The following is a 12,914-nucleotide window of genomic DNA, read 5'->3' as shown; positions in this document are numbered from 1 at the left end:
ACTAGATGGCCCTGATAAAGAACTTGACAACTGGACAAAAGCAGCCTCAGTCCTATGTAGAGTCTATGCCTTGTTGCAGATTTCCTGAAGGGGATGATGGAGCAGAAGAACTATAATATATTGGGACAGAGACAGGGGAAAGTGTTGGAAGGGTTACTGCCTGCTCTGCTCTCATTTCCCTACAGAAATAGGGGTTGGTAGCACTAGATAGGTACCTAATATATAGGGACAGAGACAGGGGAAAGTGTTGGAAGGGTTACTGCCTGCTCTGCTCTCATTTCCCTACAGAAATAGGGGTTGGTAGCACTAGATAGGTACCTAATATATAGGGGCAGAGACAGGGGAAAGTGTTTCCCATTAAATACATGACCATAAATGCAGATTTAGACAGCCACCCCCCCCCCCTCCCCAGATGGCAGAGGCTTGGAATTGAGGATGGGAAGTGATTGTCAGGAAGGGATCAGTCATTGTGATAGAGCAAATTCATTCCATGCTGCAAAATTAATAAGGATTGTATAAAAGATGAAGCTGAATGGGTCTCAGTAATGTTGGTCAGTAACAATTTTGATGATATATTCTCCCCGGTGAGGGGCCTCTGACCTGAGCAAGCGCCTATCCTCATATTTATCATTTAGCAGAGACAAATCAATGCATTTTATGGAGCAGAACTAGCCAGGAACATGGTGTTAGCCCAGGTCAGGGTCAGATAATGGGGGGGGGGCAGAACTTTACAAAGATTATTATTTAAATGGGATGTTGTGCTCACAGTTAACTTTTATTATGATTTAGACCAATTTCATTTTGTGTTTTAATTCTTTTTTCCTGCATTTTCCTGGTTGCCAGGCTTACTGAACTTAGCAACCTGGCATTTGTTCACTAGACAGGGCTTGAATCGACCCGTGGTCTGTAATAACAATACAGAAATAAGGGATAATTTATCATTGCATCAGGTGCAGGAGAACTAAGGGGTGCAGTTAGGGCCAATGCACCTATCGGTTTCTGTAGTTGGTTAAGGTGGTTCACCTTACGGTTAACATGTATTGTGTTAGAGAATGGCCTATTGTTAGCAACCTTTAATTGGTCTTCATTTTTGAATTTGTAATAGATTTTGAATTATTTGCCTTTTTCTACTACTGACTCTTTCCAGCTTTTAAATGGGGGTCACTAAGCCCAGCAGGCAAAAGGCTATTCCTCTGTGAGGCTCCTATTTTATTGCTACTTTTTATTATTTATTTTTCTGTTTTTCTGGCCCTCCTCTATTCATATGCCTGTCTCTCTTTCAAACCACTGCCTGGTTGTCAGGTTAAATTGGACCCTAGCAACCAGATAACTGCTGAAAGTACTGGAGAGCTGCTGAACAAAAAGTTAAATGATTTAAAAAACACAGATAATAAAAAATGAAGACCAATTGCAAATTGCAAATCAGAATATTAATCTCTATATCATACTAAAGGTGAAGAGCACAACACAGCTGGGTGCAAGGCAGACCTGGGGGGTAGCACCTTGCTCCCATTGCCACTCCTACTTGTGGGCAATCTAATGGCCATTAAAGGGGACACTTTTGAACTACCCCCCAACCTACCAAACTCTCTCACCTCTTAATTCATGGGGAAGGTGCCGGCCCATTCTGGAGTACAGAACCCATGGGCAAGATGAAGAGTGTATAAAACATGGAATTTTGCACCCTGCCATTTGTAAATGGGCCCCCTAGCTCTCTGGTTGCTGGGATGACTGGCCTTAGCAACAAGACAGAATTAGGAGCGTACCATACAATCTAATATTTAGAGCGTTTAGCAGAGCCAATGTCACTTTCCCATTAATTTGTTGCCATTTATACCCCTGCCTGGTAGCTAGTATAAATAGTCCCTAGCAACCCAATTATCCAATAAAAAACCAACAGCTTTCCCCATACTAACAGCTCATTTTAAGGGAAACTAACCCCATTTAATGCTGCTTTGGAAATCCATCTATTTTGTCAACGAGACTTCAAACTTTTATGACCTCAGAAATCAGGAAAATCCCGGATTCTCACTTTATGGATACTTATTTCCCTGGAATCGAGAGAGCTGCAACGCTGCATTTTTATGTGGAAAGAAAAGGGAACAAACGATTCCTGGAAATGTCTCAGGCAAAGAAAAGGTGCACTTAATACCCCTCGGCTTATCTGTGAGTTGGGCCCCGGCGCCGCCGGCGGTGTTAAGTGAAAATATCAATCCCTTTGTTTCTCTAACCAGCACCTTCTTGGAGCTGGGGGTGCCGGGTGTTGCTTTTATTGATCAGCTGGAAGCTAAACAGAACATATTGGAGCAAAGGGTTGAACTTGATTTCTATGTTTGTTTTCAGCCTCCACTACTATGGCACCACGTGTCGCCTTTACGCTTCTCGTGTCCCACAATGCTTAGTGTGCCCGGGGGCACGGCAAGCACCCACGTGAGGCTACACCTGCCCTACAGGAATGCAGGAACCACCCATCAGATCCCTGCAAGTTCTGGCAGTGCCAGGAGACAGCGGGGCTTCAGACGAGAGGAGGAATCCCAAAATAAACCTCATTTTCTCCCTATTAATCATCATCCTACAGAGATGACTCCTGTGTCTGCTGCCTGTTCCCTTACAAACTGTCTGCAAATAATAGTTTGACAGATGGAGCATAATGGGCTTAGCATGTGGGAGGCGCTGGCAATACCTTTGGCTTTCTGATTCCCTATGGAAAGGGAAGGGGTCCCACTATGTAATCTGAGATTTAGAGACTGCTAACCATTCTTTCACTCTTTCTCTCTTCCCTTCATCTCCTATACTTTCTCTCTCCTTGCCTGCTTCCTTAGCTCTCGTCCTCTTTTATTCTCTCCTATGCTTGTCCTGTCCACTCTTATCCTACTTTTTTCTATTTTTCTCATCGTTTGGCCTTACTCTCCTTAATCCTCCTTTGTCTCTCCCCTTCTATATTTCTCCTCCCTTCCCCATTTATCTCTCTCAACCTTAAACCCCTTTCCCTTATCCTCTCCCCTATCTTTTATCCGGTCTCCTTTCCTCTTCTATTATCCTCAACTGTTTGGCCTTCTATATTTCTGTCTTTCTAACCCCCTTCTCCCCAGCTATTTGGCCTTACTCTCCCTCATCTTCTCTCTTCTTTCCTCTTCCGTGTGTCTCATATTTTCTCCATTTGTCTCTCTGTTCTCTAACCCCCTTTCCCTTCTCCCCTCTCCCTTTGTTTCTCATCCCCATCTCCCCTTTCCTTTTCTATTCTCCTCCAGCTGTTTGACCTTACTCTCCCCCGTCCCCGCTCTTCACTCCCATTCTATATCTCTATCTGCTCCCCATTTGTCTCTTTGAAAGGGTAACCCACTTTTACCTTGTGCTTTCCTCTGTCACTCCTCCTCTTATACTATGCCTTCTCTCTCCCCATTTTATTCTACCTAGTTCCTCAGGAAGGGGTTACAGGGGGCGCTACTGCCCCAAGTCATGAATATGTATATGTCAAAATATCCACTGACCACAATAGACTTGAGCAGGAGAGTAAAGTGAAGTTAGCTTGTAGATACCCCATCCCATACCAGAAGCTCAGGGATCTGCATTAAGTATTATTAAACCCTAGATCCTGGAATTTAATGGGGTGTCAGACTAAAGCATCACTGCTTTTGGTGCTTCTGCAGGAATTGGGTGTGGATTTGCATTGTTCCATATCTAGATTTGTAATAATAATATAAGTTCCATGTATTTAATAACCATCTGTCCCCATTTTTAGAGTGTAAGCTTTTTTTGGGCAGGGTCCTCCCTACCTTTTGTATAGGTTTTTGCTTGTATTTGTATGTAATCTGTATGTTCAGTGTATCCACCCATTTAGTATACAGCTCTGTGGAATATGTTGGCGCTTTATAAATACATGATAATAATAAGAATAGCAGTGAGCAATGTCTGCCTGACCCAAGCAAAGGTGAAAGCCAGTGCTCTGGCTGTAGTACAGTTACACATTGGATCATCTCATATGTTGGATTTACTCACTCCTGAGCTGTTCTGCCAAGTGCATGGAGCTAATCTCCAGGATTTGCCTTCAGGTTTAACAATCATACACTTTCTGGCCTGACTTTATATCTTACAGTTATCCTTTAGTATTAAAGCACAGGCATTTGCAGAGACTGTTTATTATTCCTATTAGTCCCTGCACCAGAGGAGCTTACAATCTAAGGTCCCTATCACACACAGCGATGGCTGCCAGGAAGGAGGGAAGTCCTCTGGTTGCAGCAGAATGCTGTTTACTATAAACCAGGGAAGTATCATGCACATACACTCATACAATACACCCAACAACAATTGCAAATGACTTTTGTGTTATACTTCCCCTTTAAACAACACTGTGCATCCTTATTTCTTATGGTGACAGACTCATTTCTGTGCTTCTTACAGTCACATACAAATGGTGCAGTTTTACAAACATTTTCAGCAGAATTACAAAAATCCACAGTGGGGTGAGATGCCGTGGCACTAACGTATATGCCAGTGACACGACTTCGCTTACGGCTCAGTCTGCAGCGGTTTTGCTATAATTCATGAAGCAGAATGTGCAGGGCTGGTCAGATGAAACGCAAGCGCTGGAAGCAGGTCTGGGTGACTTGGGAACTCTGGGGTGTTCTGGTTAGAAAAGTCAAGCTATAAATTCCCATGTACTGATGGCCAAGCGCCATCTAGTGGCCGGAGCTCAGATCAGGAGTAACTCAGAAGAGGAGTAACTATAGAGGTTGCACTAGGTTAGGGTCTTGGGTCCTAAGGAGATTACTACAGAAGCAAAATAATAGAACCGGACGGATAAAGACGCAGCATGCAGCCTTCTGACAGGCATGTTGTATTGCATGCAAATCTTTCATTTAGTTTACAAATCAGATTTTTGTATCAGTCCCATTATATTTTAACCCATGCAACTACATGCCTTTGCTGTCTAAAGTCCCATAGAAAATACCTGAACCATGTGGCACCAGAAAGTGGTTTTAAAGGGGCGACTCGTTATAAAACCGCACATCATGAAATCCACGTGTGTGTGTATATCCATATTTATTTAGTGCTATTTGTATATGCCCACTAAAGAGTATTGAAATGCACACTGCAGGGCTACAGAGAAATCAGAAGTGCAGCCCACAGCATGCTATTTAGCCATACAGGATATAGATTTGATATGCCTCCAGGTTAAAGGCATATATAGATATATATATATATATCGGCATCGACATATATAGATGCTAAACCCCTGGGTACCTACAGCAGCCCTTAGGTTTAGGTTACCTTGTCTATATATGTTTCATCCTGTGCTTAAACGAGAACTAAAGCTAGGCTTAAATGGAACATTTTATGGTAGCCTTTAGCAAGGAAGATCTGTGTCTCCAGAGATGCCCCAGTAGCCCCCTATCTTCTTTCCACATGCTCTGTGCTGCTGTCACTTACCTGAGCTTAGGGACTGACTCACAATATACTGTATATTTACAGTATAACATTTACAATACAGAACTGATTAATAATTAGTTCAGAGTCACATTTCATAGCAGCATAGAAATCAGTGCAGTCTGCATCAATATTTAATAACCAGCCCTGTAGCATCAGCTCCTATGACAGCTGTAACCTAATGGTTGATTCCCATGAGCCCTTAGCACAGCTTTTTAGCAGCAGCCCAGAGCCCACTGAGCATGTGCAGTGCCATTGGCACACAAATGACGGCCTACTGAGGTCGGGGACTACTTTGAAGGCCTTGATCATTACAGTTATAGGGCTGTTGAACCTCTGGGCTGGTACAGTCAGTACAGTAAATACAATACAGCATTTGTATCTATGTTAAACTCTGTTCCTGTTACCTGCTGTTATTGGTTCTATAGATGTGAAGCAAAGAGTACCTGTGCGATGGAGGGAGTGTGTGTAAGGATACCTATGAGCCCATATCCTGGCATATAAGTAACCTTTATGGGAGGAGACCTGACCCGGAGACTAAACGAGTTGCGCCAATAAGAACCAAACACCAAACTGCATAAAGTCACTTTAATCTTCTGCAAATCTCTTTTCCGACTGTCAGACAGGCTGAGTATGTTACAGCACAGGACAATAAATAAACAATATTCATATTGGCGTCCGATATATACATCATCATCATCTAAACAATACAGATCTGAAAGCAGGGAGCCAGAATTTACGTCCAAGCCCCAATAATTAGAATGGGGGTGCAAGTGTTTCATGCTTTTGTTTTTTTATTGTACTTAATTGAATGCCAAGGGTATTATGGAAATCGCATCCCGCCTTCCCTTTCCTTCCATTCAGAACCAGAACATAAAATCCACAATGAAGAATATCATTTTCCTATTTGAATTTGGTTATTTGGATTCACAAGCCCCCATTAAAACAGCGGCCCATGAATATCTAAAGAATCAGACATTAAACAGGAATAAAGCGGAAGATGGAAACAATCATGTGACTCTGGAGTTGCCCTAATAATGCTGCCCTAACGACCATGGCGGGCGATCGTAGCGCAACAGCCGAATCAATAGAGGCAGAGTTAATATTACAGTAATAAGCCCTGTTACAAAGGAAGGCTTTGTTTAAATGGAGTGGGGAAAATGGCACCAATATTGATCACATTTTGAAGTACAATTAAAAAGAAAATCCATGGACGCTAATTTTGGCACCTCATAATGCAGTTCCAAATAATTTATTATGAAGTAGAGACAAATAAAGAGACAGTTTCACATAAATACATGGCACTTGGCATAAAAGTGCAGAGCTGGTTCCCTTAGTGCCCAGAGAGTGGTGTAGTTGTGCAAGTTCCCTGCTGCAAGCTACAGACCCAGGCCAGTGAGTCACGCCGCTGACCCAGTGCCAATGAGTGGACACGCCGGCGGTGAGACACAGCGTGAGTCATTAGGTTGCACCAGAGGGAGGGGGCACGGTAATTAACATTTCATATCTTAAAACAAAGGCTATGGAAATGATGTTATTAATGATTTAGCATTGATATACATTTATAAAGAGCCAAAGGTTAGGCTTTTACATGAATTTCCAGATTCTTATCGCGCCGCGGTGGAACCTTTTTACAGCCAGTTCAGTTTGGGTTTCATACCTGGTAAAGCTGCAATAAACATTAAAAGCAAATTTAAAAGAACAAAGTCTGCCTTTAGCCTGAAGGAGCGGAAATAAACGCATGGGGGTGAAGTTTACGGGAGGTTGAGTAACCCTTTGCAACCAATCAACACGTAGCATTAACTGGTTAGCTGTTGGAAGGCAAACATCTGATTGGTCACTGTGGATTGCTACATCTGGGCAACCATTGTCCTTTTAATTATATTAGCCAGTATTATATATTAAATATACTTTTAATTCCAGCCTTGATTCATACACAGACACTTCACCTTAGAACAACTTTTTAGCATGTGGCAGACAGTTGCATCCAAAGACAATAAGACAATTTGGATTTGATTGTCCCTCTATAGCTCTTTTGTTCTGTGACCCAGCTTTGGGCCAAATGACCCTGTCAGTCTAGTGACAAACATGCCACAATATGGGCAGCAACTCCCCAGCAGAATCGTTGGGTTTGGATGCCAAGTCCCAAACCTTGAGCCAAGGGGAGCGGCCCATCATAGGACTGGCAAGTTTATAAGCGTTGGGCACTTAGCCTACGACTGAATGCCCCAGGGCGTGAAACGCACATAGTCTTTTGTGCTAGTTGAATAAAACCTTTTGTACGATGGCCTGTTGGTTGGAGTTATTGGAGTTTCAGTCCAGTTAAGTTCTTTACAGTGTTCCACTCCCAATGGCTGAAGGTTTGTATCTTGGCACCCAAACCTACTGCCGAGCAGGCCTACTTTTCAGCATAGCAGAGGTTAATTTTCTTTACGGTATGGGTTTTACTGACAAGCTCACATCTGACAAATATTAGAGTCTTTTCAGAGCATTGGGGGATTTTACTCTTCTGCCTGCTACTATAGGGAGTCAATGATGCCCTGCGACACTTGGCAGGAAAGCAAAGTACCCTGAGCTGGGCAGCTTGTTGTGCTGGAGACTATGCACCCTAGTTTGGCTACGCTTTCCCTTTCCATTGACTCATATGGACCCCCCTTCCTGGTTGTACCAATTCAACTGCTCCTTCTATTGTAGATGTGGCCTTATATTGTGCCACCCAAGACCCAGGCCTATCCCCAGTTTCCTTTTAACCAACCATAGCTTAGTAGTAGATGGAGCTCCATGTTTACAAAGTCTAAAAAATTTCCCGGCCCAACCCATAAAAGTGACTTGGTGTATCATGTATTTCTTCACATCTTGGGGTGCCTGGGGGGCAGATATGGATCTACTAACTCCCATCAAAGTCCCATAGCTGCTAAGTGAAATCATCTACCAACCTCTACTTAGTCTAACTGCACTAGATCCGTAAAAACTACCTGCTCATCAGTTGCTATGGGTTACTAGCCCAGGTTATAAAGTTGTCAATATAGTTATATTCACAATCTCTTTAAAGCCAACAACATAAACTAACAAGAACATGCGGATTATTTCTTCTGCCCCTGGCACTTTATTGCTGAATGACCAGACGACCACGCGGCCATGTTGTCTGTTGCAGCGATATTCAAGTAAAAGCTACTATCCCATAATGCTTGTGAGATCTATTTCTATTTAGTCGAGTGGCATGTAGACTGCGTTACCCTTGATCATCATAGTAATAAATTAAATTACTGCATGTTAATATCAGTGATAGGAATTAGAAAAAAAAAAATAATTTGCTGAATTTCTGTAAACACAATGTTCCCCTCCGGTGGCCATATTTGTAAGCCCCAGGGATATCTGCCTCTGTAAGGCCACCGTGCACTTCAACAGACTATGGTCATTGGCTTTGATTTGTGAGATTTAAAGGGGTTGCAGAGGAGGCTGTGAAATGTAATAGAATAGTTTGGTGTTAATCTTTATCTCTTTCTAGTTTCCACAAATATTCCCTTTTTCTGGGAGAACAGACACCAGAAACAACAAAGTAATGCTAACGAGTCATGCCTCCAGTGATCTGATTGGCCCCAGAGCTTCTACGACAAAGCCCCGGATCCTCTTCTTTCTTCCGAGAAGGAATCATTGTTCATCACCGATTGACATTCTGTTCCAATGCCCAATATCCCTTTTGTTCATAAAAGCAGCATCGAATATTGGCTAACGGCACAATCCACATGACAATCCAACTAGGTTGGCAAATTGTTCTTCACTGTCCCTCCATTAGAGTTTCGGTAGTTAAGAGTCTAGGATGTCAGCTTGGAGTAATTGGGAGGTGAGAATTTCCTTCTCAGATACTTGAGAACATAGAGGGGCAGGCAACTGACCAACGTGATTGAGGTGACTTTCCAGAGGAATGACAATGTAGCAATGAAGTAGACATCTAAGGGGGACAAGATAAAATGTTTAAGACTTTTTGTGTACATTTTGACTGGGGGAATAATTAACTTATAATAAGGCTATAGATATATAGAAACATTGGGTTAATAGTCCCCCTGCTATAGTTCCAGGGGTACCCAGGGCACAAATAAGCACTCACCCCAAATCTTCCCCTAACTGGCCTTCAGGCTGGGCCCCCTTAGCTCATAACAAGGTTACAGATATATAGAAACATTGGGGTAACAGTCACCCTGCTATAGTTCCAGGGGTACCCAGGGCACAAATAAGTACTCACCCCAAATCTCCCCCTAACTGGCCTTCAGGCTGGGCCCCCTTAGCTCATAACAAGGTTATAGATATATAGAAACATTAGGATAACAATCACCCTGCTATATATATATACCTACTTTATATATAAAGAACTTATAAATGACAAATTATTATTAAATATAGAATTTACACAGTTTCCGTCAGTGCAGGCAACACTACAATGAATATTCCGGAAGGTAGAAAGGCCACAGGCTATGAGAAGTACTAGTAAGTATATGTAGGGAGGATAGCCTTTTCACATTGCGTTTGATGTCAGGAAGAGACAGGACATCCCCTTTTCCCTAGCAGGATACACAATTCACATTGTGTTGGGTTCCCTCCACCTCAGGGCTGAAAACCAATCTATCCTGACAGCCTCTTATGCTGTATCAAAGTGCCACAATGATGTAGGGTGACAGTTGAATCAACATGAAAAGAAGTTATTGTACAAAAAATAAATACAGGAGATTGCCTCAATGAATTGTATACATGCAGAAGAAGTTCATTTCTAGTTAGTTCATTAATTATATAAGGGAGGCTAAAGGGGATCTATCGTATATTGATTCCATGTAACCTTTGTATTAAAGAAATGTATTTTAATCCAGCTAATTCCTCAACAAGCCGACTTACCTATGAATTCGTGTAAGAAGACCAAAGATGCCACGTAGCAGGAAAGACTGAGGAGCTCGGCAACGATCATTAACCAGTGCCATGTCTGGATGGTCAGGGCCACCATGAGAAGCTCTGTGAGTATTAGAGATGTGAAGGAAATGGCCACGATGTGGACAAACTCTGACTCAAACAGAAGTAATGCCCCATACATGATGATACTTCCTGCAAAGGAAAAATAGATGCCTTATTGCAAATAGCCAATGATTCTTCAGTCATCATACGTCACAGACTACTGTAGTGAAGGAAAGCCTCTGGGGCAGTGCTGTCAAACTGGTGCCCCCGTCCCCCTTCTGTTGCACCCCCATTAAAATGGGGCTGTCTGCCCTATACTGTCTGTGTGTGCCATACTCTGCCTGCCCTATGCTCCGTGTGTGCAAATAGGCCCACTACAGTAGATATTTCTGTCCAGATGGAGAACATCTGATTAAATATATTTAATGGACTATATGCCACATTCTGTAGGTTCTACTCAACCATGATCACTTCACATCCCTTGAAAAGAGCTGCTGGTCTACTGGCACCATTGATAAGCATTTGGATCACAGGTGGAAGATGTCAACAAGTAGACTGGAAGTGGTCCTGGGTAGGTATCAATATTTGGCTGCCACCACAAGCACCGCCAATTCAAAATTCCACATGTGCCATAGACCTTAGACCTCAAAGCACGCTTACCTTGATAGATACTGATCAAAACCCAAATGAGAAATGTTTTGTATGACAAAGGTCGGCCCTGGAAAAGAGTTTGGAAAGAGGAAAAAATGTCAGCAATAGAAATGTCAGGTCCCAGCCGGTTCCCAGCTTTGCATACTATGGCCTTGGCCGACTGCGTATTACTCAACATAATTCAATATTCAGTGTTGGTTTATAGATCTTCACCTATGTTTACAATCTTCTATACAAGAGAGGAACACACTTACTTTAAGTAGGTCTTTGTAGAGTTCGGGATACAACATTGCGACTTCTGATTTCACATCTTTGTCCAAGACCAGGGAAAATACTGGGAACATTGTATAGATCGTAGAATATCTACAGGGTTACAAACAATATAGTAAGTCACTGACTGCTTGCTGAATCTATTTTTGTAACCACCTCCATGACTTCATCTGTAGATCCTTACCCCAATAACTTGGGATACTCAATACTGATCTGGCTGCTCCCTACAATGGAGATACCATAGCTCATAGATCTTTTGTGATACATTTTGACGGGCACCATGAACTCATTAGGAATACAGGGCTGCAGTCAATTAATAGACTTGATTGTGTTGACCATGAACTGAATGCCTTCAAAAATAGTTTTGGCTTTAGTACTGGGGGGATAGTCTTGGCTATAAACCTTAGACACAGAATGCTGACTCATAAATCATAACATTGTTATTAAGTCATGTTGGATTTTAAGTGCATCCACCTAAATTAACAAGGAAACTTAGCAATGCTGTGAAGAAATGATATAAATCCATTTAAATGAAAGTTGTGCTACATGCTTTGTCTGCTTACTCTACTACCAGTCAAGTTCTTTACTACCTAACAGAATCTTGGTTGGTAGGTGGATGATCTGCACTTACAAGACTAGCAACCCTGTATAACAGACTAAATATACAACTAGTCCTAGTTTCGGGCTATAGACTTGTTCTTCCTGATTCAGTTCCCACAGAGCAGGAATCGTGCCTAAGTCAGACAGAGGAGTTGTTGGCCACACACCAATACTCCATCCGTTTCGGATCGCACAGGGCCCCATGAGGCCACAGATTTACAGAAATCTGCTGTTAGAAAGAGCTGCATTAGGGTGGGGGGCCGGACTCTCAACCAAGCTAACATAAAGGGTCGGCGAGGAAGGGTGGAATAAAGGAAATTGAAAATAGTAAGCAATTAATCTTCTAACTGCTTCCTTATTCCTTCCCTGTAACACAAGTGAAAATAGCATTATTGGGATATGGGAATTGTTTGCACTTAGGTCTCCACAAACTTCTCACAAAGTAACAAAACTAATGTAACGGTTGGTCTTTAGACTGATTTCCAGCTCAAAACCCTGAATCCAGACTCATTGTGAGAATAAGGACTAAATGCCTTGGTCATAATCACCCTATAGGTTGCACCCACTTTATCACATGTTACTGAGGAGACACTGGCTCGTAGGCTTATGCTACATGGGGTGATTACTGGTATTGGCCAAAGCATACAAATACATTGTTAAACCCCCTAAATAGTGCTCTGCCACCTACTATTGTGATGAATCACATTCAAGTGCTAATTCAGGTGTAGAAGAATTTTTCGGGTCAAAATTGGCTGAAATTTGAGGTTTGTGGTGCTTTCACCCAATTTACTTTGAACACAGTGGGAGGCAGCAGGGGACAAACTAAGGGATGGCAGAAAAACACAATTTGATGATGACTTATTACTCTTTCTTTGCATCACTTCTGGAATAAAGACAAGACATTCCTTCCTTGGAGAGAGTATTGAGTAAAGCGTAAAGGACTTTACAAGTTTATTCTATATTTTCCTCCTATGACAAACTGTAGGCAGAATAAATACCACTGCTGAATCCCACTGGAACTCACA

General features: G+C 42.3%; 1 protein-coding gene across 1 annotated transcript in view; it reads right to left on the bottom strand.

The window, feature by feature from the left end:
• Positions 1-6,001: 6,001 nt before the first annotated feature.
• atp9a (ATPase, class II, type 9A) overlaps positions 6,002-12,914 on the bottom strand; it is a 42,813-nt gene continuing 35,900 nt past the window's right edge. Inside the window, 4 exon segments of the mRNA NM_203901.1 lie at positions 6,002-9,379; positions 10,315-10,518; positions 11,029-11,086; positions 11,274-11,382. Coding sequence (NP_989232.1) covers positions 9,243-9,379; positions 10,315-10,518; positions 11,029-11,086; positions 11,274-11,382 — 508 coding nt within the window. The 3' untranslated portion in view covers positions 6,002-9,242.

The sequence above is a fragment of the Xenopus tropicalis genome, chromosome 10 (genome assembly GCF_000004195.4).
Source record: "Xenopus tropicalis strain Nigerian chromosome 10, UCB_Xtro_10.0, whole genome shotgun sequence".
Lineage (NCBI taxonomy): Eukaryota > Metazoa > Chordata > Amphibia > Anura > Pipidae > Xenopus > Xenopus tropicalis.
This window is presented reverse-complemented; position numbering and strand designations above follow the sequence as displayed.